General features: G+C 45.0%; 1 protein-coding gene across 1 annotated transcript in view; it reads right to left on the bottom strand.

The window, feature by feature from the left end:
• Positions 1–27,983, bottom strand: part of col16a1 (collagen, type XVI, alpha 1) — a 401,818-nt gene that overhangs the window by 51,988 nt on the left and 321,847 nt on the right. Inside the window, exons 43-48 of the mRNA XM_072247276.1 lie at positions 24,654–24,770; positions 17,965–18,009; positions 7,876–7,965; positions 4,255–4,299; positions 1,743–1,787; positions 525–578 (exon numbers count right to left, since the gene is read on the bottom strand). Of these exons, the coding sequence (XP_072103377.1) occupies positions 525–578; positions 1,743–1,787; positions 4,255–4,299; positions 7,876–7,965; positions 17,965–18,009; positions 24,654–24,770 (396 nt within the window). The remainder of the gene's footprint in view (positions 1–524; positions 579–1,742; positions 1,788–4,254; positions 4,300–7,875; positions 7,966–17,964; positions 18,010–24,653; positions 24,771–27,983) is intronic.

The following is a 27,983-nucleotide window of genomic DNA, read 5'->3' as shown; positions in this document are numbered from 1 at the left end:
TACACCTCACTCCCAACATTACACCTCACACCCAACACCATACCCCATACCCAACACCCTACCCCACACCCAACACCATATCTCAACTCCATACTAAAACACAACCCATATCTCATTCCCAGCACACCTCATTCCCAACACTACACTGCACACCCAACCAAACCTCACACCCAACACTACACCTCACCCCAACACCACACCACATTCCCACTGCTCACCATCCCCAACACTGAAGCACACCTCCCACCCCTCACACACTTAACACCACACTTCACCCTCAACACCGAACCTCACACCCAACACCACACGTCACCCTCAACACTGAGCCTCACACACACCAAACCTTACACTCAACACTACACCTCACAGCCAACACACATCACACTCAACACCACACCTCATCCCCTACAGTGAACCTCACTGCTGAGACCACATTTTTCCAGTCTACCATTAGGAAGCCTCAGGGCCCCCACTCTCCAGTCCTGACAATACATGAGCAGGTTCTGCTACAGGGTTAGGCTCACCTGTTCTCCTTTCTGTCCAGGCACTCCACTTAATCCCCGTTCTCCGGGCAGACCCTGTTGGTGAAAGACAAAGTTCTGAAGAAAGAGTCTCAATACAATCACTCCTTGGGAGCTGCCGGAGTCTTTGATGTTTCTCACATCCTACTGGTTGTTTCTATGAAATTCAGGAACACCATCCCTCCAAGTTGGACAACGTCCTCATCTGGAAGTACATTGCTGTTCCTGCATCACTACTAGGCTGAAATCCTAGAAGTGCTCAGCCAACAGTAACTACAATGTAAGGACTGCAGTGGTTACAGAAAGGGGCTCATCTCAACGTTCCCAAGGGCAGTTAGGGATGGGCGATAAATGCTGGCTTGACACTCTGATGCCCAATTCCCTGAGCTTCCCTTCCTTCTCAATCCTGTATGTATGTGACTCCACAGGATTCAGAGGGAAGGGAAGTATAAGCAATCTACAGGAGGGAAATCATAGCTGAGGTTGCAGAGAGAGTTGGGGGACTGTAACATGGGGTATATTTCTGCCCTATACCCCAGGCTGCTGAGTGATGGCTTCATCAGCCTGGTGTCACAACCATGGATTTGGCAGCTCAGTAGATACGGCAATTGTGCTCGAGAATATGCATGTGTCAGCTAATTATTTCATTATTTCTTTATGCCTACCCACATATTCATATAATCACCTATTTATCTGCAATTGATCAGCAGATTTTCAGTGATTATAGTCCAACTTGTTCCGTGTTTCTCTTGCAGTTTATCGGTAGCCTATGCCACACCACTGAATCTGACCATCTTATCAATGGAATTTCTCTATCTGTTTGAGTTAGGTTTTAGTACAAGTCATACACAACTGCTTGGTTCTTTGTTCTCTTGAATTTGCCCGCTCCCCCTCCTGTGGAGTGAATAGGTTATCATCATCTCATTGTCATGAGTACCTAATAAAATAGACATAACCACAGGTTTAATGCCCCCATTCTTAACTTCCAAAGAAACTTCTGGATCATAACATCACTAGATCCAACAGAAGGTAATGTTGGGCCAATAATTCAGCACCAGAACCTCCTGGCAGATGTTGGCCCCTGGAATACTGCATCCTGTGTTAATGGGGGCTCGGTGTGTTTCACTGCCCTGCCTTTGAAAGCCCTCTTGTTCCAATTCTCCACCACTCCTCCAAAATTGGAAATACGTTAAAAAAAGTTTTCTGTCCAAAGATACTCACAGGTGTTCCAGGGGGCCCAGGAGAGCCAGGAAACCCAGGGGGTCCCTATAGGGAAAAACAAGACCCAAACTATGAAAATCGAACAATGGCAGACGCTGGAAATCTGGAACAGAAAATGCAGAAACACCCAGCGAGTCAGGCAGCATCTATGAGGAGAGAAGCAGAGGAAGGGTGAAGGGTCTGAAACCTGAAACATTGGCTATGTCTCTGCTCCACCTACGAAGTTCGGTACTTTTTCGTTTCAGTGAAGGGAATGGGGAGAACAGTGGATCTGGTGAGCTGTGGTTTGGGAGCAGGCAATCTGATGACCTTTGATTCCCCATACTTGGCTTGGCATTCCAAGTCTTGCAGCACAGGAGATTGGTTTTCCAGGTGGGGGTTTGACTCCCCCCATACAAAAAATTCAATAAAAAATGAATTACAAAAAAAAGAAATTGAAAAACAATACATGAAAGATCACAATTGTTTACACCAGGCATTAGGCACTGGAAATGGATTCCCAGCTGCTATTTGGTGATTTGAGGAAGGCATCAGCTCTGGAAAGTACACACCCCACAGCAACACTGGAAAGGAGAGAGAGGCTGCAGGGCACAGTAGGAGATCCCAAATTCCCTGGAAGTGACATGGAATTCCTGTTCAATAGGATACAGGCCAGCCGCGAGGTTGGGGGGGCATGATCTCACTGAAATGTACAAAGTTCTCGTAGGGCAGAAATGGGGAGGAGAAATTCCCCCCCCCACCACCACCACCAGTCACAGTCTCAAAATATAGAGCAGGGCATGTAGAGCTGAAAGCAGAGAAATGTTTGGGGAAGCGGAATTTCTGGGCCTATTGGCCCTGACCCTCAGATGTGGATGAACAGATCAGATGAATGTTGTAGGAAGTAAGGAAGTTGCTATTTTAAACCTATACCCAGTGATTAAGCATTCTTTACAAATTTGGCTGCAGTTCTGCAATTTTTTTAATCTTAAAAAAATTAAACTTTGTAGTTTAATTTATCAAAATTACTTTATTAAGCCTTCTTTGAGTGATCCAATTTTTTCACTTTGGAAAAATAAAGATATTAATTCTTTTTTGGATTTATTTAAAGATGATAGATTGATGTCTTTTGAACAATTAGTTGATAAATATTTTCTTTCATACTCACACTTTTTACAATACCTTCAAGTTAGACATTTTTTCATAAAAATACTTAAGTCATTTTCCTTAGATATTGGATGCTGACCTGTTAGATACTATTATGAGTATGAACCCTTCGATGAAGGGTTCTATTGGAAGAATTTATAATTTATTATTACAATGGGATAAGCCTCCTTTATTTAAGATTAAACAAGATTGGGAAAAGGAACCCAATTTGACTTTTATGATGGAGGATTGGACGCGGATTCTGAAGCTGGTTAACTCTTCTTCGATCTGGGCTAGTCATTCACTGATCCAATTTAAAATTGTACATCGTTACCATTTGACGACGGAGAGACTGTCTAAAATATTTCCTAATGCTGATAGTTATTGTGATAGATGTAAAACTGAGACAGCTACACTGACACACGTTTTGGTCTTGTTCTATACTGGAACAGTTCTGGAAGTCAGTTTTTTCGACAATTTCTAAAGCACTTAAAATTAATTTACAACCTAACAAATTAACTGTGCTTTTTGGAATAACTCCTCAAAATATCCGTGGTATCTCTGTGTCTGACCAACATGTTATTGCATTTGTTACATTGATAACTAGCAGGGCCATTTTGTTGAAGTGGAAGGATACACATCAGCTCCCACTTTGTCACAATGTCTCAAGTGATGCTATGTCTTAGTTTGGAGAAAATTAGAAGTCGAACCTTTGAACCTTTATTTGATTTTGAGAAAAGATGGGGTTCATTTGCTCGTTATATCATTTGAGTTAATTGATAGATTTCCTCCACGATCTAATTGTAAATTTTTGGTACATTTTTTTTCTTGCTGGTGGTTTGATGTTTATCTTTAGAAGCTTTTTGTATGATGCATGGCTCTGGGGTTGAAGACCTAATGGAGTTTTCCTCCCACTTTTTCTTGCTTAGTAGGGTTTTTTTCCACTATCACCAAAAATTTTTCAATCTTTAAAATAATGTTTTTTTTTTCTTGAGACATTGTAAGTGTTGCTTACTTTGATGTACTCGAGTTAATTTTGGATAATAATAATAATAAAAGGAATATGCAGAAAAACAGAACTGGAGTAGATCAGCAATGATCCAATGAATGTTAGGGCAGGTTCGGGGGTCTAATGCTGGTCCTTTTCCTCTGCACTTGAGCTTTCACTGTTCAGTGGAAGCAGCTTCCTTTCACTGACATCTCAAAACCCCTGATAAATACGATACAACTCATGGGGGTGGGGGTGGATGGTGTTTCTGCTCCACCACTCAGCTCCTGACTGGGCATAAGTCATGGGGGTAGAAGGTGCTGGGTTTACTCAGTGATATAAACGGGATGAACTGACAAGCTGCTTCTGTCTAGGGTCACTGTTTAAAGCTAGGCTTACCGATTGGCCTGGTGGCCCTGGATATCCTCGGAGCCCTGGAGAGCCCTGGGGAAAGAAAGTATAGAAGTAGTAACTAAGAGGCATGTGTTGGTACTGGGCATTTCCATATGGGAGAGTTAGAGTCATGTCGATAGTGGCGTACAGTAAATCACATTCCGTCACCAGAGAAATTACAGCAGGAGCTCCCTACTCCACAGGGAAGCACTTTTGATATCAGTTCTAAAATTCACCAATCCAATTTGAACTTTAATTCACAAAATCATTCCAGCTTCTGTATATCTATTCATTCCACTCTCTTTTATCATTCTATCACGTAACCTCTCAAGTCCTGGTGCAAATTAGGTCCTTCCAGAGCCCATTTGCTGTTGCTCCTCATGAGGACGGTTCCAGTAACACCATGCCTCCTATGTGTCCTGAAACTTTCACTCATGCCTGTGTGACTGGGAGAGGCTACAGTCAGCAAGGATTGTGTTGAATGAGGCTGCATCACTGTCTGGTATGGAGAGGCTACTGCACAGGAATGAAAGAAGCTGCAGAAGGTTGTAAATCTAGTCAAATCCATCCTGGGTACCAGCCTACAAAGTACCCAGCACATCTTCAGGGAGCGGTGTCTCAGAAAGACAGTGTCCATTATTAAAGACCTCCAGCACCTAGGGCATGCTCTTTTCTCATTGTTACCATCAGCTAGGGGTACAGAAGCCTGAAGGCACACACTCAGTTTCTTCCCCTCTGCTGTCCGATTCCTAACTGGACATTGAATCTTTGGATACTACCTCACTTTTTTTTTTTAAATATAGAATATTTCTGTTCTTACACATTTTTAAAAATCTATTCAATATATGTAATTGATTTACTTGTTCAGATATTATTATTATTATTTATTATTTTTTTTTCCTCTCTGTTAGATTATAAATTGCATTGAACTGCTGCGGCTAAGTTAACAAATTTCCGTCACATGCTGGTGACAATAAACCTGATTCTGATTCCGAGACACAGGGGAGTGCTGGCTCCTAGTCAGAAATCAAGAGTGTGCATGGTGTGCATCAAGGGGAGACTAGCAGAGCCAGAGCCAGCACGCATTTGTGAAAGGGAACAGTGAGTGTCGGCATGATAATATAGCAGTTTCTGTTTTGATTCCACTGTCTGTAAGATCAGGGTTCGATTCTGCTCCTGTCTGTAAGATCAGGGTTCAAATCTGCTTGTGCCTGTACGACCAGGGTTCGATTCTGCTGCCGTCTGTAAGATCAGGGTTCGATTCTGCTCCTGTCTGTAAGATCAGGGTTCAAATCTGCTCATGCCTGTATGATCAGGGTTCGATTCTGCTGCTGTCTGTAAGATCAGGGTTCGATTCTGCTCCTGTCTGTAAGATCAGGGTTCGATTCTGCTCCTGTCTGCGAGATCAGGGTTCGATTCCACTGTTGTCTGTAAGATCAGGGTTCGATTCTGCTCCTGTCTGTGAGATCAGGGTTCGATTCTGCTCCTGTCTGTAAGATCAGGGTTCGATTCTGCTCCTGTCTGTAAAGAGTACGTACATGAGTTTCCTTTACGTGCTCTAGATTCCTCCCAAATTACGGGTTGGTGTCAGTAAGTTGTCAGATGGTCTTTAGCACCAGAAGTGTGGCGACATTCAAGGGCTAGCCAGCAAATCCTCACTGATTTGATTAGTTGTCAGCAATGCATTTCAGCATATGTTTCAGGAGAATAAACTTAATATTTAACCATGTTTTGAGTTAGTCGAGGATGTAGTTAGGTGGATGAAGAGACATTGACGTTTGTGAAGTTAAGAAATGATACACACCGAAACCGATGTTTCAGAGGGATCACCATGCACACTGGAGAGGTGAGGGGACAGAGGGATTTACATGCACACTGCAGAGATGAGAGGACTGAGGGATTTCCATGCACACTGGAGGGGTGAGGGGACAGAGGGATCTCCATGCACAATGGAGAGGTGAGGGGACAGAGCCCATGCACACTGGAGAGATGAGGGGACAGAGGGATTTCCATGCACACTAGAGAGATGAGGGGACAGAGGGATTTCCATGCACACTGGAGAGATGAGGGGACAGAGGGATCTCCGTGCACACTGGAGAGGCGAGAGGACAAAGGGATTTCCACGCACACTGGAGTGATGAGGGGACAAAGGGATTTCCATGCACAATGGAGCGAAGAGGGGACAGACAGATTTACATGCACACTGGAGAGGTGAGGGGACAGAGCCCATGCACACTGGAGAGGCGAGGGGACAGAGGGATTTCCATGCACACTGGAGAGGTGAGGGGACAGAGGGATGTCCATGCACACTGGAGAGATGAGGGGACAGAGGGATTTCCATGTCCACTGGAGAGATGAGGGGACAGAGGGATCTCCATGCACACTGGAGAGATGAGGGGACAAAGGGATTTCCATGCACACTGGAGAGATGAGAGGACAGAGGGATTTCCATGCACACTGGAGAGATGAGGGGACAGAGGGATTTCCATGCACACTGGAGAGGTGAGGGGACAGAGGGATTTCCATGCACAATGGAGAGAAGAGGGGACAGACAGATTTACATGCACACTGGAGAGGTGAGGGGACAGAGCCCATGCACACTGGAGAGGTGAGGGGACAGAGGGATTTCCATGCACACTGGAGCACTGAGGGACAGAGGGATTTCCATGCACACTGGAGAGGCGAGGGGACAGAGGGATTTCCATGTACAATGGAGAGGCGAGGAAACAGAGGGATTTCCATGCACATTGGAGAGGCGAGGGGACAGAGGGATTTCCATGCACACTGGAGAGGCAAGGGGACAGAGGGATTTCCATGCACACTGGAGAGGTGAGGGGACAGAGGCCATGCACAGTGGACAAATGAGGGGACAGAGGGATTTCCATGCACACTGGAGAGGCGAGGAAACAGAATGATTTCCATGCACACTGGAGAGGCAAGGGGACAGAGGGATTTCCATGCACACTGGAGAGGCAAGGGGACAGAGGGATTTCCATGCACACTGGAGAGGTGAGGGGACAGAGGCCATGCACAGTGGACAAATGAGGGGGCAGAGGGATTTCCATGCACACTGGAGAGGTGAGGGGACAGAGGGATCTCCATGCACACTGGAGAGGCGAGGGGGCAGAGGGATCTCCATGCACACTGGACGTGACAGAATTGCAAGGATGATCCCGGAAATATGTGGAAGAGGACTGGGATATTTCTTCATTAGAGAGGTCAGCTGAGGAGTCTCTAAAATGATGAAGAGTTCTGAGGAAGTGGATACGGATAGAGTGATTCTGCTTTGGGGAAGAAAATAGCTTGAGGTGTCAGTATGAGGGAATTGTCAGGAAATCCAATCTGGAATTCAGAAAAACATGTTTAGCCAGAGTGGATCTGAGATTGAGGAACAAAATCACTTGGACACACGATGCAGTAGATATGGAAGAAGACAGGAGTCTTGAGTGGAGCATGAACACTGCCAAATGGCCTGTTACCGACAATGGTAGTCCTAAACTGCGTGAACAAGCACAAGGCTCACTGGCAGAGGACCTGACGCCAAGGTAACTACATCTTTTTCATTGTTTGTTCCCTTTCACAGTCCTCCCAAGGGTTAAACTCCACCACCAGCCCCCCTGGTCTCACCTGGTCTCCTTTCATTCCAGACAGTCCAGGTTCACCTGGAATCCCAGGCATCCCAGGAGGCCCTGCATACCCACAGTCTCTGTCATTTAGCTGTAAGACACAGAATAAATGGTGATCAGCGGCATTCTTGATGGCCAGTGCACCTCTCATGTGAATAGACCATTCCCCCGTTGGAGAATAACCAGGAGCAGAACTGCGCCAAATACACACACACACACCTACCCAATACACCACCACACACACAAATACACACACCCACCTACCTAAATACACCCATACACACACAAATACACACACCCACCTACCCAAATACACCCACACACAAATACACACACCCTACCTACCCAAATACTTTCACACACACACACAGTACCTACTCAAATACACACACACATACCACCGACCCACACACACCCTACCTACCCAAATACACACACACACCCACACATACCCCACTTAGCCAAATACTTTCACACACACACCCTACCTACTCAAATACACACACACACACACCACTGACCCACACACACACTGATACATACACCCACCTACCCAAATACACCCACACACACATACCCCACCTACCCAAATACTTCCACACACACAGTACCTACTCAAATACACACACACATACCACCGACCCACACACACCCTACCTACCCAAGTACGTATACACACACACACACACACACACACACACACACACACACACACACACATACCCCACCTACCCAAATACTTCCACACACAAACAGTACCTACTGAAATACACACACACATACCACTGACCCACACAAACCCTACTTACCCAAATACACCCATAAACAAATCTTCTTCTTCGGCTGTCCATCGAAATCCGATGACAGTGTCCACTCCTTTAACGATGAGATCTCTGATGACTATATAGTCCTATCCTGGACCCACAAGCTCTATTGCAGGTGGGACATGTATATGTGGTAGTGTTGGCAGTGATGGCAACCGTGGCTGCATTTCTCCTGGCTCTCTTCTGCTGTCTTTTGTTTGTTCTTTCCATCTCTGGAATATGAACCCCGTCCCTACACATCTGTCGCCAAGTGGTACGGTCAGCAGCAACCTCCTCCAGGTCCTCGGTTCTGATCTTGCACTTCCTTAAAGCATTCTTCATCTGATCCTTATAGCGCTTCTTCGGCCCTCCAGCTGAGTGTCGACCATGATGTAGCTGGCCGTATAACACTCTGCGGGGTAGCCGACATGGGGGCGTCTTTATCACGTGCCCCAGCCACTGCAGCTGACGCTGGATGATCATGGCCTCAATAATCCTGCAGTTGGTCTTTACAGGTATTTCAGTGTGAGGCACCCGCTCACGCCAGGTAATTCCCAGGATGCGCTCCAGGCAGCTTATGTGGAAGCGCTCCAAGGACTTGATGTGACGGCTGTAGGTTACCCAAGCTTCACAGCTATAAAGGAGGGTGGTGACACAGACCGCTTGGTATACGGCGACCTTTGTGGAGGGATGAAGGCTCCTGTTCTGAAAGACTCTACGCCGAAGTCTCCCAAAGGCAGCTGATGCCTGTTTAATGCGGCTCTGGATGTCGTTGTCAATGCTGCTATCCTCAGAGAGAATGCTCCCCAGATATTTGAAAGATGGCACTACTGACAGCTTCTCATCACCAACAGTGAAGGCAGGTAGAGTGGGTGGGACACTGGTACTCCATTGGCAAACCACTTCTGTCTTGGTGGTATTGACAGTCAACCCCATCCTGCTGAATGCTCTCACCGCCACAGCAAGGACAGTCTGAAGATTCTCCGGAGTGTGGGCCACAAGAGCACAGTCGTCTGCATACTGCAGCTCCAGGACCCGCTCTCTATGGAGTTTGGTGGTTGCGTGCAGCCTCCTGATGACAAAGAGGTTGCCATCTAATCTGACATTCACTGCCACACGGCTGCTGACTTCAATCTCATTGTGGAGAAGCTTGGCAACACACCAGGGGAAGATGTTAAAGAGCACTGGCACTAGTACACACCCCTGCCTCACCCCGTGTGTACAATGAAGGGCTCGGACTCTTGTTCTCCTATGGTCACCCGAGCAGTCATCGCATCGTGGAACTGGTGAAGGATGTTAACGAATTTATTGCGACAGCCAAACCTGAGGAGGACATCCCATAAGAGCTGTCTTTGCACAGTGTCGAATGCCTTGGAGAGGTCAATAAAGGCCATAAACAGGTCTTGATGTTGCTCCTGGCACTTTTCCTGAAGCTGCCGAGCTGTGAAGATCATGTAGATCGTGCTCCTGTTCTTCCTAAATCCACACTGCGATTCAGGCAGCATTGACTCGGTGATGTTGCTGATGAGTCTCTGAAGCATCACCTTAGCCAGGACCTTTCCAGCAACAGAAAGCAGTGATATGCCCCTTCTATTGCCGCAGATGGCCTTGTCACCCTTCTTCTTAAAAATGACAATGATGTTTGCATTTCTCCATTGCTGTGGGATGTTCTCATCAGTCCAGGCCTTGGTGATGTACTGGTAGAGGGTGCGCATACACATGTACCCTCCGTTCTTCAGTAACTCAGCAGGGATATTGTCAGTGCCAGGGGACTTGTGGTTCTTAAGGAAATGGACAGCTGATAGAACCTCCTGGATGGTTGGTGGTAGACTGAGGTCGTGGATAGGAGGGGTTCAGGCAGTTCGTCCAGGATGGTGGGGTCTCAGAGTCTTCATTAAGCAGGGGGTTAAAATGCTCAGCCCACCTCAGCAGAATGGTATTCTGATTCTTCAGAAGTGTTAGACCATCTGCTGTTTTCAGGGGAGTAACACATTGACTTATTGGGCCATAGATGGTTTTGGGTTATCTAACGTTATCTGGTGTGCTTGGTGTCTGAGTTATTGTCAAACCAGTCATGGTGGTTCCTGCTCTTATGGCTGATGGATTAGGCTGCTGCCTCATAGAGTGCAGAGCTGATATAGGTCCATTGTTGTTCCATGGTATTTTCTGAGCTCAGACAAGGTTCCAGCTCCCTTCTCAGCTAAGATACGTTGAAACTCACTTCTTGCTTCTGTGTTTCTCAGGTGGTTGCAATTAGCTGCTTTTTATAGGGTTTTTGCAGGCGCAAGGGGGGGGACGCACTTTCATATGGATCTTGGCCACAATCATACATACGGTGGTCATTCCAGCACTTTGCACCTCTCATGGCACGGGTGATGAGAACATCCCTGATGTCATTACGTCTCACAATGATGAAGTCGGTCATGTGCCAATGTTTAGAGCGAGGGCACAGCCACGAGGTCTTATATTTTGCCTTATGCTGAAAGATGGTGTTGGTTATGGTAAGGTTATGCTCAGAGCAAAGAGTAAGTAGCCTCATGCCATTTGCATTCACCTTGCCAATACCATGCCTACCTAGCACTCCACTCCATATCCTGTTGTTCTGTTCCACCCTAGCGTTGAAGTCCCCAAGCAAAAGGATCTTATCATTCTTAGGGATCTGGCAAAAAGCTTCATCCAGTGTCTGATAAAAGCCTTGGCCTCATTCTCAGATGGCAAAGTTGGTGCATAGGCACTGAGAAGCGTGGCATAATGTTTCTTTGCCAGGGAGATACGGAGGGTCATTAGTCTTTCACTAATGCCAACAGGTGTCCTTGATGGCCAATCCTACTCCGTGGAGATGTTGTCCAACTGGGGGGAAACCTTTCTAGAAGAAGGTGTAACCCATCCCTTCCTCTGTTAAACAGCCTTCACCCAGGAGCCTGGTCTCACTCAGGGCAGCAATGCCCATGTTGTAGCGCCTCAGCTCAGCAGCGACCAAGGCTGTTCTCCGGTGAGGTCTGTCAGAGATGCCATACGAGTCCAGGAGAGTCCTTACATTCCATGTTGCCAGTTTTAGGTTGTATTGTTTCTTATTTCGACTGCAGTAGTAGAATAACCTGATTGGCGCGGTAACCTATGCAGGTGAGTGATTGAACAGGCAATTTTTAGGCCACCTTTTCTAGGCCCTTCCCCAATTGGGGTGAGCAATACAGTCCCTAAATAGGGCTGCTCAATCGCACAGGGGTCTGCTGAAAACAGCTGCCACTCAGTTCCAGCTGCTAGCGACCAAATACCCTGTGTCGCTGCCATACAGGGTTCTGACTAGGAGCTCACAGTCCATTTGTACCTGCTCCCATTGCCAGACACCCCATCGCCGTCAGACTTCAACCATATGTAAGGTCCAGGTATTGTTCAGCGTGGTCAGAGGTGGAGACCTGTGCAAGGAAGATTTTAAAGTGCCACAGGGGTTGCACCATCCCCAGTAGCACTATCTTCACCATGATGAGGTAAATCCTGGTGGCAAGGGTGATCCCAGGACAACCAGTCTCACATCTTGGCTGCAGGAGGCTGCCAGATCCTTGGTCTGTTAAGGCCCGCCTATTGCGCGCCGCCAGCGCATTGCTTTTCTGTCAGAGTGTGCTCCCTTAGCCTTGTCTCAGCAGACTTACCACAAGGCAGCGGGGCTATTTGCCCATAGCTGGGACAGTGGTTGACGGGCGCCAGGGCGTGTCCACACAGTGGTGGGCCTGCACGCCACGTCTCTGGGGCCTATTGCTGCTCCGAGGTCCCCTGTAGTTTAGCCTGAGACCGTTAGATACCCAGTTTCCGTGTGTGGCCCCGAGGAGGCACTGCAGGAGTCTTGGTGGTGGAGAGGCTCTGTACTGGCAGGAGGAAGCTTACACACTCGGCTCCTCTTCTCACACTCTGTTAAGAAGGCCAGCCAGCGGCAATAGCTGTGAGCAGAGAGCACTATGCGGCATACAGCATGCAGCATGCACTAACTACAAGCATTACTACACTACTGTACTCGATGGTTCACACGCACCCTGTGAGCAAGTATTCACACACACACCCCACACACAAATACACACACACACGCACCCACAAACCACACGCACGCACACACACCCTACCTACCAAAATACACTCACACACACCCCACCTACCCAAACAAGCCCCCACACATGCACAAACACAGTACCTATTCAAATACACCCACACACACTACCTACCCAAAAAGATCTTCCCACACAAACACCGCACCCATCCAAATACAACACCCCTCCCCACAAACACAGCCACACACACACACGTCATTTCTTCGGCAGTTGAACTGGACACGACTGCGCAAGCGTGTGAAAGTCGGACCGTGAGGCAGCGTGGGAGTTAAAGAGTGAGCAGATTGACGGAGTGGGCAATGGAGTAGAGGGAGACAGAGTAGGAAGACTTTGGCTCGAGGGGCTTCGGCGAGCAGAAGCTGAGGATGATCTTGCTCCCAGTGAGGTAAGGCTGGGTAAGCTCCTTTAATAAATCTAATTACCTTAAGAGTAGGAAATGGAGGCAGCAGTTAGGGCAGTTGAGTTCTCAGTTTGCAGTATGTGGTAAGTCAGGGCGAGCACAATCATCCCTGATAACTACACCTGTAAAAGGTGCATCCAGCCGCAGCTCCTGACAAACCGGGTTAAGGAGCTGGAGCTGGAGCTGGAGCTGGATGAAATCTGGACCATTCGTGCGGCAGAGGCAGAAATAAGAGTTACAGGGAGATTGTCACCCCTAAGAGTCAGGAGACAGGTAGCTGGGTGACTGACAGAACAGGGAAGGGGAATAGACAGAATGAGCAGAGCACCCTTGTGGCCGTTCCCACCAATAATTAGTACATTGTTTTGGATACTGTTGATGGGAACAACCTACCAGGGACAAGTTGCAGTGGTTGCGTCTCTGGCACCGAGACGAGATCCTCAGCTCAGGGGGAAGGAGGGAAAAGGGGAGAGCAGTAGTGATAGGGGATTCGATAGTTAGGGGGACAGATAAGAGGATCTGTGGAAGAGATCAAGAATCCTGGATGGTCTGTTGCCTCCCTGGTGCCAAGGTCCATGATATCTCGGATCAAATTCTCAGTATTCTCAAGAGGGAGGGTGAGCAGCCAGATGTCGTGCTCCATGTAGGGACCAATGACGTAGATAGGAAGAGTGAGGAGGTCCTGAGAGGTGAGTTTAGGGAGTTAGGCGCCAAGTTAAAGGACAGGACCTCCAGGACAGAAATCTCAGGATTGCTTCCAGTGCCACGTGAAGGCAGGTTTAGAAATAGTAAGATAGCGCAGATCAACACATGGCTGAAGACAAGGTGCAGGAGGGAGGGCTTCAGATTTATAGATAATGGGGCAGTTTTCCAGTGAAGGTGGGATCTGTTCCGGTGGGACGGTTTACATCTGAACTGGAGGGGGACAAATATTCTAGCAGGTAGGTTTGCTAGAGAGGCTCCAGTGGATTTAAACTAGATACAAGGGGGGGAGGGGAACCAGAGTGTAGGAACAGATACAGGGGAGAAGGAAGAAAAAGAAAATAGTAAAGTTGTTTGCACTGTTAGTGATAAACAGAGAGTAAGAGGTGAAAAACTACTTAAATGCATTTATTTTAATGCGAGGAGCATTATAAGAAGGGTGGATGAACTTAAAGCATGGATTGATACCTGGAAGTATGATGTGGTAGCTGTTCGTGAAACAAGGTTGCAAGAGGGGTATGATTGGCAATGAAATATTCCTGGATTTCGTTGCTTCAGGTGTGATAGAATCGGAGGAACAAGAGGGGGAGGTGTTGCATTGCTTGTCAGAGATAATATTACAGTAGGATAGATTAGAGGGCTCATTTAGGGAGGCTATTTGGGTGGAATTGAGGAATGGGAAAGGTGTAGTAACACTTATAGGGGTGTATTATAGACCACCTAATGGGGAGCAAGAATTGGAGGAGCAAATTTGTAAGGAGACAGCAGATATTTGCAGTGAGCACAAGGTTGTGGTTGTGGGAGATTTTAATTTTCCACACATAGACTGGGAAGCCCATAGTGTAAAAGGGCTGGATAGTTTGGAGTTTGTAAAATGTGCGCAGGATAGTTTTTTGCTGCACATCATAGAGGTACCAACTACAGAAGGGGCAGCGTTGGATCTCCTGTTAGGGAATGAGACAGGTCAGGTGACGGAGGAATGTGTTGGGGAGCACTTCGGGTCCAGTGATCACAATACCATTAGTTTCAATATAATTATGGAGAAGGATAGGTCTGGACCCCGGGTTGAAATTTTTGACTGAAGCAAGGTTAACTTTGAGGAGATGCGAAAGGATTTAGAAGGAGTGAATTGGGACGATTTGTTTTATGGGAAGGATGTAATAGAGAAATGGAGGTCATTTGAAGGTGAAATTTTGAGGATACGGAATCTTTATGTTCCTGTTAGTTTGAAAGGAAAGGTTAAAAGTTTGAGAGAGCCATGGTTTTCAAGGAATATTGGAAACTTGGTTCAGAAAAAGAGAGATATCGACAATAAATACAGGTAGCGTGGAGTAAATGAGGTGCTCAAGGAGCTAAAAGATACAAGGCTGCTTTGGCAAGTAAGGCGAAAATAAATCCAAAGGGTTTCGACAGTTATATTAATAGCAAAAAAATAGTGAGGGATAAAATTGGTCCCTTAGAGAATCAGAGTGGACAGCTATGTATGGAGCCAAAAGAGATGGGGGAGATTTTGAACAATTTCTTTTCTTCGGTATTCACTAAGGAGAAGGATATTGAATTGTGTAAGATAAGGGAAACAAGTAGGGAAGTTATGGAAACTATGATGATTAAAGAAGAGGAAGTACGGGTGCTCTTAAGGAACATAAAAGTGGATAAGTCTCTGGGTCCTGACAGGATATTCCCTTGGACCTTGAGGGAAGTTTGTGTAGAAATAGCAGGGGCTTTGACAGAAATATTTCAAATGTCATTAGAAATGGGGATGGTGCCAGAGGATTGGCGTATTGCTCATGTTGTTTCATTGTTTTAAAAAGGTTCTAAGAGGAAACCTAGCAATTATCGGCCTGTAAGTTTGACGTCAGTGGTGGGTAAATTAATGGAAAGTATTCTTAGGGATGGTATAGATAATTATCTGGATAGACAGGGTCTGATAAGAAGCAGTCAACATGGATTTGTTCATGGAAGGTCATGTTTGACAAATCTTATTGAATTTTTTGAAGAGGTTACTAGAAAAGTTGACCAGGGTAAAGCAGTAGATGTTGTCTATATTTCAGTAAGGCCTTTGACAAGTTTCCACATGGAAGGTTGGTTAAGAAAGTTCAATCGTTAGGCATTAATATTGAAGTAGTAAAATGGATTCAGCAGTGGCTGGATGGGAGATGCCAGAGAGTGGTGGTAAATAACTGTGTGTCAGATTGGAGGCCGGTGACTGGTGGTGTGCCTTAGGGATTTGTACTGGGTCCAATGTTGTTTGTCATATACATTAATGATCTGGATGATGGGATGGTAAATTGGATTAGTAAGTATGCTACTAAGACAGGTGGCGTTGTGGATAATTAAGCAGGTTTTCAAAGCTTGCAGAGAGATTTGGGCCAGTTAGAAGAGTGGGCTGAAAGATGGCAGATGGAGTTTAATGCTGATAAGTGTGAGGTGCTACATTTTGGTAAGACTAATCAAAATAGGACATACATGGTAAATGGTTGTCCTATTTTGAAGAATGCAGTAGAACAGAGTGATCTAGGAATTATGGTGCATAGTTCCCTGAAGGTGGAAGCTCATGTGGATAGGGTGGTGAAGAAATCTTTTAGTATGCTGGCCTTTATAAATCAGAGAATTGAGTATAGGAGTTGGGATGTAATGTTAAAATTGCACAGGGCATCAGTATGACCAAATTTGGAGTATTGAGTACACTTCTGGTCACCAAATTATAGGAAAGATGTCAACAAAATAGATAGAGTACAGAGAAGATTTACTGGAATGTTACCTGGGTTTCAGCACCTGAGTTGCAGAGAAAGGTTGAAGAAATTAGGTCTTTATTCTTTGGAGCGTAGAAGGTTGAGGAGGGACTTAATAGAGGTATTTAAAATTATGAGGGGGATAGATAGAGTTGATGTGGATAGGCTTTTTCCATTGAGAGTAGGGGATATTAAAACAAGAGGACATGAGTTGAGAGTTAGGGGGCAAAAGTTTAGGGGTAACACAAGGGGAAACTTGAGAGTGGTAGCTGTGTGGAACGAGCTTCCAGTAGAAGTGATTGAGGCAGGTTCGATATAGTCATTTAAAGAAAAATTGGACAGGTATATGGACAGGAAAGGAATGGAAGGTTATGGGCTGAGTGCAGGTCAGTGGGACTAGGTGAGAGTAAGCGTTTGGCACGGACTAGAAGGACCGAGATGGCCTGTTTCCGTGCTGTACCTGTTATATGGTTATATGGTTATATACACACCATCCACCCAAATACACCCCCCCGACACACCCCACCACCCAAATACCCTCCCTGCACACTGCCACCCACCCAAGTACAGCCCACCCTACCCTCCACACACGTGCATACACACACACACACACAACTACAACCATAAAGAGCACACAATATTCTGGGTGCCAGCAGCAAGATGTAAAGGACACCAGGAGAATTAGAAAATGTAGAGCCAGGGTAATGATTGCTCCACTATCCCCATAAACATGCTCTCTTCTCACAGATACCTTCAGGCAGAAGGTATAGAAGCTGAAGTCCCACAACACCTGCCAAAGGGTCTCATCCGGAAATGTTGACTGTACTTTTTTTCCCCACAGATGCTGCCTGGTCTGCTGAGTTCTTCCAGCATTTTGTGTATGTCCCACAACACCAGGTTCAAGAACAGCTACAGTCCTTGAACTAACCTGGTCACTACCTCAGTACAGCAACACTATAACAACTGCACACTCCAATCAACTTTTTTGTTTTAATTGTGTTGCTTCTTGCATCATTTTGTGTTTTTATTGTTAATGTTGTGTCTCTGATGTGATGTGTCTATGATGCTTTTGATGCAGGCATGTGTACATGTGCTTGTGCAGATGACAATTGGACAATAAGCACTATCCTCAGTTCTAATACTCAGAAATTTGACCGTCCGGGTAAACTGTAAACTGTAAACTGTTAGTGTGTGTGTGTGTGTGTGTGTGTGTGTGTGTGTGTGTGTGTGTGTGTGTGTGTGTGTGTGTGTGTGTGTGTGTGTGTGTCCATGTCCATCCCAGCCTGTGCCCAGAGCACCAGCATCACACTTGGCAGCAAGGTCTACAAGTGTAATGATGAAGCTGGTTCTTACCCTGTGCTCCTCCATACGGGGCAGTTGACGTTGCTCCTGTCTGCACTGTGGAGGAAGGAAAGAGAGCAGTCACGTCAGCAGCAATCACAACATCCACAGCATTCCATATCCTCAAGTGTTGGCTTGACATTTTTCAACTGCTGGGGACGTAGTAGATATTTTTGCAGCATAAGGCTGAAGTTATGGAAGACTGGAGAATTGCTAATGTGCTTTTATTTAAAAAGCACTGCAAGGTCAAGCCGGGGAACTGCACACATGAGACTCACATCAGTGATGTGAAAGTTACCGATGGAGATTCTGTGTGACAGGATCACCTTACTTTTGGAAAGACAAGCACATTTTAGACATAGTTATCATAGCCTTGTGCATGTGAAATATGCACAAGGCTACAGGTATGTGGAGAGCAAGAGGATAAGACGTGAGAGGATAAGAGCAATAAAGTGTGACAGTGGAAAAGTGTGTATAGAACCGGAGGAGATAGTAAAGCTACTTAGTGAATATTTTCCTTCCTACTGTGACGAGAATACACATAAATTAAGATGTTTGCTGGCCTGGGTGGCATCAGCAGTTGGTCTGCCACCTGTCCTCAGGGGAAGGAGAGATAAGGAACAATGAAGCAGCATCTGGAGATGTGTAATGAAGGGACGGGAGAGAGAGCTGTCTAGAGCGGGTCCCCCTTTGAACCCTGAACTGTTTGAAGTGATGGACAGGCGATCTAGAGATGTGTAATGAAGGGACGGGAGAGAGAGAGCTGTCTGGAGCGGCTCCCCCTTTGAACCCTGAACTGTTTGAAGTGATGGACAGGCGATACCCCAGCAGGGGGATAAAAAGGGACAGGTTCGCTAAGGCAACACACACGACACCCGAGGTAACGAGACCCTGGAAGCGGTGCGCCTCTCACAAGTCGGTGGGAAGTACCGGACAACGCACAGGGTGGAAAGATACGACCAGCGGGAACCCGGTGTGTGTCCACCCTCGCTTGGGTGCCGGGTTCACTGCAGAGGATCGACTGCATCTGGAGGAGGGGTCACAGTCGGTGACCTCAGGTGACATCACCAAGGACCTGCCCGAAAGCTGCTTGTGAGCAAATATCGCCGGTCTGTGAGTGGAAGCCGTTTTTGAATGATCAGTCGTTCTCTCTCTCCCTCCCCCCCACATTGTCCATCGCCATGGCAACGATTACTGCGAACTGAACTAAATTGGACTGAACTTTTGTGTCACTTTGAAATTTGGTCATTTACCCCTAGACAACGATAGAGCTTGATTGATGCTGCTATCTTAATTCTGTGCACATGTGTGTTTATCATTGCTGAACTGTTGCATTTATTATCCTTTCGATTACTGTGTTGCTTGTTTCTTTAATAAAACTTTCTTAGTTCTAGTAATCCAGACTCCAACTGAGTGATCCATTTCTGCTGGTTTGGCAACCCAGTTACGGGGTACGTAACACTACGCAAAAGGATCTTGGCGATTGTAGGATTGAGTTACAGCAGACTGAAAAGCTTGAGCATATAGATATTAAGAAAGAGGATGTGCTGGAGCTTTTGGAAAGCATCAAGTTGGATAAGTCTCTGGGACCGGATGAGATGTATCCCAGGCTACTGTGGGAGGCGAGGGAGGAGATTGCTGAGCCTTTGGTGATGATCTTTGCATCAACGGGGACGGGAGAAGTTTCAAAGGATTGGAGGTTTGCAGATGTTGTTGGAGTAGAGATAGCCCAGGAAATCATACACCAGTAAGTCTTACTTAAGTGGTTGGTAGGTTGATGAAGAACATCCTGAGAGGCAGAATTTATGAACATTTGGAGAGGCATAACATGATTAGGAATAGTCAGCATAGCTTTGTCAAAGGGAGGTCGTGCCTTAAGAGCCTGATTGAATTTTTAGATGATGTGACTAACAGATTGATGGAGGTAGAGCAGTAGATGTAGTGTATATGGATTTCAGCAAGGCACTTGATAAGGTACTTCTTGCAAGGCTTATTGAGAAAGGAAGGAGGCATGGGATCCAAGGGGACATTGCTTTGTGAATCTGCTGGCTTTCCCACAGAAGGCAAAGAGTTGTTGTAAATGGATCATATTCTGCATGGAGGTTGGTGACCAGTGGTGTGCCTCAGGGATCTGTTCTGGGACCGCTGCTTTTCATGATTTTTATAAATGACCTGGATGAGGAAGTGGAGGGATGGGTTAGTAAATCTGCTGATGACACAAAGGTTAGGGGTGTTGTGGATAGTGTGGGGGGCTGTCAGGGACATTGAAAGGATGCAAAACTTGCCTGTGAAGTAGCAGATGGATTTCAACCCAGATAAGTGTGAGGTGGTTCATTCTGGTCAGTCAAGTACGATGGCAGAATATAGTAGTAATGGTAAGACTCTTGGCCGTGTGGAGGATCAGAGGGATCTTGGGGTTCGAGTCCATTGGACACTCAAAGCTGCTGCTCAGGTTGAATCTATGGTTAAGGCGGCATACGGTGCATTGGCCTTCATCAACCATGGGATTGAGTTTAAGAGCCGAGGGGTAATGTTACAGCTATATAGGACCCTGGTCAGGCCCCACTTAGGCTCAGTTCAGGTTGCCTCACTATAGGAAAGATGTGGAAACCATAGAAAGTGTGCAGAAGAGATTTACAAGGATGTTGCTTGGATTGGGGAGCATGCTTCATAAGAATAGGTTGAGTGAACTTGGCCTTTTCTCCTTGGAGCGACCGAGGATGAGAAGTGACCTGATAGGGGTGTACAAGGCATTGATCTTGTGGATAGTCAGAGGCTTTTTCCCAGGGTTGAAATGGCTAGCACGAGAGGGCACAGTTTTATGGTGCTTGGAAGTAGGTACAGAGGAGATGTCAGAGGCAAGTTTTTTTACGCAGAGAGAAGTGAGTGCGTGGAATAGCGGAGGCAGATACGATAGAGACTCCTGGATAGGAATTACCTAAGGTTACCCATAGCCCTCTAGTTTTCTAAGCTCCAAGTAAGTCCATGTTCAGCACAGCATTGTGGTCCGAAGGGCCTGTATTGTGCTGCAGGTTTCCTATGCTTCTATGTTTCTATAAATAGAGTCTCACAAATTTTGCTAGCTTGACTTCGTTGCAACCACAGGTTTGGCGGCGCAGCAGATACGGCAATTGTTCTCGTGAGTATGCACATCTCAGCTTATTATTATTTCATTGTGATAGTATTTAACTCCATTCATTACGTTGTAGTATTTGTCAATACTTGGACACAGCAATACTTCTCTCCCTGCTGGCATTTCATCTTGACTGAGAAATTGGACTGTCGAGTCAACTGACTCTGGAGACTAGTGGTATTCGTTTTATTCTTAGTTGTTCTTTTGAGCTGCAGTGTAGGCTTCATTTTCCATTTGAGAGTTTTAGTTAACGGCCCTGTTTGGCCTAGCATGTGTTGTATTCTTTTCCCCTTAACACTGTTCGCATTGAAGTCTGTGAAGTATCGACCCATGTCAGTGTGTCTCATCTGCACTTGGGCAACATCCGAACCCGGTGACAGACTCAAAGTGGTGATCAAGAGGGCAGGGTAGTAGACGTTATCTACAAGGAACTTGGCAATGTGTTTGACAAGGTCCTGCATGGTATGCTGTTCTGGAAGGTTGGATTAGATGGAATCCATGGTGAGCCAGCCAACTAGATACAAAATATATATATAAAGGCTTTGTAGTAGTAGGAGTTGGAGAGTGGTGGTGGAAGGCTGTTTTTTTTTCAGACTGGGAGCCTGTAACCAGTGATGCACCTCAGTTATAAGGGCTGGGTCCCCTGTTATTTATCATATTATCAATCTGGATGCCAATGTTGATCAGAACACCAAAATCGCTGGTATATCTGACAACATATTGCTGATATAGCAGGTGCAGTGGTAGTATAGACGTCAGCATGATGCTATTACAGCTCAGAGTTCAATCCTAGCATCCTCTGTAACTAAAACTTAAAAAAAACAAGGCACTGAAAGAATACAGCAGGATGTAGGTAACTAGAAAAGTGGGCAAAAGAATGGCTGATGGAATTTAACTCAGACAAGAGGGATGTAGTTTGAGAAGTTCCAACAGGGCAAGGCAAAGACAGTGAATGACAGGGCCCCAGGGAATGCTGTACATCAGACAGACCCAGAGATACAGGCATATAGTTCCTTGAAAGTGGTGACATAGGTAGACAGGGTGCTGAAGAAGGGACATGGCACACTTTCTTTCATTGGATAGGGCTGAGTACAATAGTTCAGAGCTCAGTTGGGATATTATAGCTTTACACGACATTGGTTAAGTTGGAGAGGGTCAGGAGAGATTCAAAGGATGTTGTCTAGACTGGAAGGCTTGAGTTATAAGGAGAGATTGGATGTGCTGGATGGATGTAAAGGATGGTGAGGAAGTGACCTTATTAAATCATGGGGTCACAGAAAAGGTGGGTGGCCATTATCTTGTTCCCATGTCTAAAACTAAAGGGCAAAGGTTTAAGGTGAGAGAGTTAAAGTAGAACTGACAACAAGTTTTTTTTTTACACAAAGCACGATGCTGTCCCTGAGTGAAAAACTTAAAAGCCATTTCAATAGAATCTGTTTCCATAACTCTAATCTGAACAAGATTTACAAGGGAGGAGCCCACTATCAAGAAGGGTTGAATAGACTGGGGTTGCTTCCTTAGAAAAGGGACTTCATTGAAAAGGTGGATGAGGACAGATAAAATCCCACTTGGAGTGGATCCAAGATTAGACATGACAAGTACAAGGCAGTGTGAATTAGAATGTCAGGTGATAATTCTGTATTGAAGGAGCGATCAGTTAAGAAACTTCCCACTCCCAAAAGTACCACAGCAAAGAGCTCACCTGCTTTCAGGATGAAGCTGAAGTCTGTGCAGAAAGAGAGGGCTAGACAGAAGGTGGGTAAGGACTAGAAACTCCTGCAGAGGTCTCCAGAGCTGAATGGTCCATGTCGGTGCTGGGGAGGCTGCAATAAATATAGCCCTGCTCACGGGATACAATCCCCCTTCATTCTCCAACCACCTTGGGCCTGGCTCTGTGCTACATTCCTGGCAACAGAGAGGTTGGGGTAGGGTGTCCAGAACTTTACACAATGTGATCTGTAACTTCAGGTACGAGGAAATCTGCAGATCCTGGAATTTCAAGCAACACACATAAAAATTGCTGGTGAACGCAGCAGGCCAGGCAGCATCTATAGGAAGAGGTACAGTCGACGTTTCGGGCCGAGACCCTTTGTCAGGACTAATTGAAAGAAGAGACCTTTTTTAAAGAAAGGGTCTTCCCTTCCTCCACCATCAACTCTGCTCTCAAACGCATCTCTCCCATTTCACGCACATCTGCTCTCACCCCATCCTTCCGCCACCCCACTAGGAATAGGTCTCCCCTTGTCCTCACCTACAACCCCACCAGCCTCTGGGTCCAACATATTATTCTCTGTAACTTCCGCCACCTCCAACGGGATCCCACCACTAAGCACATCTTTCCCTCCCTCCCCCCACCCTCCGCTCTCTATGCGACTCCCTTGTCCATTCGTCCCCCCCACTCCTTCCCACCGATCTCCCTCCCGGCACTTATCCTTGTAAGCGGAACAAGAGCTACACATGCCCTTACACTTCCTCCCTCACCACCATTCAGGGCCCCAGACAGTCCTTCCAGGTGAGGCGACACTTCACCTGTGAGTCGGCTGGGGTGATATACTGCGTCTGGTGCTACCAATGCGACCTTCTATATATTGGCGAGACCCGACGCAGGCTGGGAGACTGTTTCGCTGAACACCTATGCTCTGTCCACCAGAGAAAGCAGGATCTCCCAATGGGCACATATTTTAATTCCACATCCCATTCCCATTCTGACATGTCTATCCACGGCCTCCACTACTGTAAAGATGAAGCCACACTCAGGTTGGAGGAATAACACCTTATATTCCATTTGGGTAGCCTCCAACCTGATGGCATGAACATCGACTTCTCTAACTTCTGTTAATGCCCCACCTCCCCCTCGTACCCCATCCATTATTTATTTATCTTTTATTATTAATAATTTTTTTTCTCTCTCTCCTTTTCCTCCCTCTGTCCCTCTCACTATACTCCTTGCCCATCCTCTGGGCTTCCCCCCCTCCCTTTCTTTCTCCCTAGGCCTCCCATCCATCCCATGATCCTCTCATATCCCTTTTGCTAATCAACTTTCCAGCTCTTAGCTCCATCCCTTCCCCCTCCTGTCTTCTCCTATCATTTCAGATCTCCCCCTCCCCCTTGCACTTTCAAATCTCTTACTATCTCTTCTTTCAGTTAGTCCTGATGAAAGGTCTCAGCCTGAAATGTCAACTGTGCCTCTTCCTATAGGTGCTGCCTGGCCTGCTGCGTTCACCAGCAATTTTTATGTAACTTCAGGCTCCTCTTCCAGTCCTGCAGTTACAAAGACCAGGAGCTCATTAGCTTCCCTGCTTAGGTTTCCATCTATGGGTTGATGGGAACCAATTTCCCCCTGGGATCAATAAAGTATGACTATGACTATGACTATTGATGGAGACAGGTTTCCCTGTGAACCTCCCTTTGTTTCTATTCATCCATCCACAATGGATGGCTTCCACTCTTGTGTCTCCGGCAGATCCCTCCCAGATGGTGGAAAACAGCTTTCAGGAGGAGTAGATGTGGATGGTGTTCAGGAGTGGCACTGCAATGCAGAGATACCACCAGAGAGCTTCCCACTGACCTTCTCGCAGTGGTCGATGGCTCCTGCCCCAGGAGTGCTGTGTGGTGTCTGCTCCACTTTGGCTCCGGTAAATGCCTGGGCACCAGGGAATCCATTACTGCAGTTAGCACAGAAAACCTGCAGAGGGAAAAAAGAACAGAGCTTCAGAGATCTAAGAGCAGGACCAAAGAACTCTGGCATGTCGTCACCAGCTGCTCTGTGACAATACAACAACGGGAATAAACATTGGCTCCTTCTGGAGCAGAAACCTGCTGGGAGCACAGGATTCACCCTGAACAAAAAAACAAACTTCATCAAATAACTGGGATCCAAGGAAGCTCAATGCTAAGGCAGAAAACATCTAAGGTTCAACTTTGCGAAAGAACTGGCTTGATGGGCCAAACATCTTGCTCCATGTCCTCTGTTATCCCATAATCTAGGAAGTGTCACCTGGACATATTGTAAGTTGGAAGTTTAGTGAAATCGTGTCACTCCACGACATTGGATTTGAATGCAACAGTGATTGGTAGGAACCCTAATGTGGAGAACGGAAGCCCCAGTGAGCAATGGCTATCTGCATTATGAATAAGTGGTGGGAGGTCAGGCTGAGAGGCAGCAACGGTGGGGCGCAGCGACTACCTAAGTGCCCACCACCGTGCTGCCAACATGGAGGGTACATCGCCCAACCTCCAGTTTTCACTCATCCCTTCCTGCCTCCCCACCCAATACCACTTTCCTGGTATTGGCTGCCCATCATCACAGCCTTCATTGACCAATTTAAAAGGATGATTCACAATAGTCAGAACAATCTTCTTCACACATCTGCAATCTTTTATAGTCAATAATTAAAATATTCTCTAACAATTTGTATAAAGACCAAATGTATAAAGTAGAATAAAATTATAGTATGGTATTTAAACGGATTAATATAAGTTGGAATGTACATGGTTGGAATCATCCTATTAAACGATAAAAGACTTTTAAAATTATTAACTGATTCCAACCTGATATAATTTTTGCTCAAGAGACACATATCAGGGCGAGAGATCAAAATAGATTTTTTGTATGGTGGAATGGTTTGCAATTCAACTCTGCTTCTCAGAGTAAAACAAAAGGTGTGTCTATTTTTATTAAATCTAATATATTTATTCAAGAGGATATTAAATTAGATTCTAATGGTAGATTTTTAATTGTTAAAGGAACGATCTGTAACAGAAAAGTTTTTTTGGGTAATTTGTTTGGTCCTAACTTAGATGATCCTTTTTTTTAAAAAAAGGTATTTGCTTTACTGTCTGATTTAAATGAATATATGCTGATATTGATAACAGCTCAACCAATCAGCGACTTCCAAATCGTTCCGTGTCATTTATTAATTCCTTTTTGATTGATTTTAGGTTGGTTGATTTGTGGAGGTATCTCCATCCCGATAACAGAGAATATTCTTTCTTCTCACATGTTTATAAAAAATATTCGAGGATCAATTATATTATAATCAATCCCCGCTTCTTGCCTAGTGTTAAAAATGGTGAATATGACACTATTGCTGTATCTGATCACGCGCCTGAGTTTGTCTTTTGAATTTGATGATGTCATTCTTGCCCACCCACCATGGCGCATGTCTCAGACATTATTGCAAAACTCTGACTTTGTCAGTTTCATTGAAACCCAGATAAAAGATTTTTTTCTTTTTAATGATACAGGGGGTATGTCTAAATTAATTACATGGGATACATTTAAAGCATTTTTACGTGGTCAGATTATTTCTTATTCAGCTAAACTTAAAAAAACAGACTAAAGCAGAATTAGATAGAATTTCAAAACAAATTAAAGATTTAGATAATATCTATGCTATTTCCCCCAATATTGATTTATTTAAACAAAGGGTGGAACTTCAATCACAATATAATCTGTTATTAACTCATCCCATTGAAGGATATTTGCTTAAGTTAAAGAGCCATTTTATATGTTTGGAGATAAAAATAATAAACTGCTCACATCTCAATTAAAAATGGCTGCAGCCAAAAGGCAAATCATGAAAATTCGTAGGAAAGATGGTATCTTGGCTCAGAAATATGAAGAAATTAATAAGATTTTTCAAGATATTTATGCTGAACTTCATAAATCTCAATGTCCATTAGATTCCTCTGAAATGAATGCTTTTTTATGAAAGATTGTTTTTCCTAAAACCTTGGCTGAGGATCAAAAAACTCTTGATGCTCAAATCACTGAAGCCGAAATTCATAAAGCTATTTTTTCAATGCAATCTGGTAAGTCCCCAGGAGTTGATGGTTATCCTGTAGAATTTTATAAAAAATTTGGAAAGTTGCTTTCTCCGTATATGTTGGAAATGTTTAAGGATTCTTTTGTGAAAGGCGACTTATTCTCTACTTTTTAATGAGCCTTCTATTTCTTTAATTCTTAAAAAAGATAAAGATCCCACTGACTGTGCTTCATATAGACCTATTTCATTACTGAATGTCGATGCTAAGATTCTGTCAAAGATAATGCCCAATCAGTTGGAGAATATTTTGGGTAAAATTATTTTTAAAGAACAAACAGGCTTTATAAAGGGTCGCTATTCTTTTTCAAATGTTCAGAGACTATTTAACATTATATATTCGTCCTCTTTTAAAACTCCACAATGTGTTGTATCTTTGGATGCTGAAAAAGCGTTCGATCGAGTCGAATGGAAATATTTATTTAATGTTTTACAGAAATTTGGCTTTGGTGCTAATTTTAATAATTGGATTAAAATGATATATAAAGCCCCTATTGCTACTGTTGGCACCTACTGTTGTAGGTCTCCTTTTTTCAGCTTTCACGGGGGACAAGGCAAGGCTGTCCATTAAGTCCTTTGTTGTTTAATTTAATATTAGAACCCCTTGCTGTTGCTGTTCGTGAGGCTAAAAATATCCATGGGATTTTTGTGAATGAGACCTCTCTTTACGCTGATGATTTATTGGTTTATATATCTAATCCTGACGAATCCATTCCTGCCTTGCTAAAATTATTTAATTAATTTGGAGATTTTTCAGGATATAAAATAAATTTTAGTGAAAGTGAATTGTTTCCTTTAAATGATTCTGTCTCTATATATGATAATACTCCTTTTAAAGTCACGGGTTCTTTTAGATATTTAGGTATTATAATTACTAAAAAATTTAAGGATCTTTATAAAGCCAACTTTGTTCCTTTAGTAGACTATAAAGTATTTATTTAGTAGATGGAATCCACTTACATTTTCACTTCTTGGTCGTATTCATATAGTTAAAATGATGATTTTACCAAAATTTTTTATATTTATTTCAGAATTTTTTGATTAGGAAGATTTTTGATCGGATTGATTCTATT

This window comes from Mobula birostris, chromosome 30, assembly GCF_030028105.1.
Source record: "Mobula birostris isolate sMobBir1 chromosome 30, sMobBir1.hap1, whole genome shotgun sequence".
Taxonomy (NCBI): Eukaryota; Metazoa; Chordata; class Chondrichthyes; order Myliobatiformes; family Myliobatidae; genus Mobula; species Mobula birostris.
Note: the sequence above shows the minus strand (reverse complement) of the source record. Positions and strands in the feature narration are given on the sequence as shown.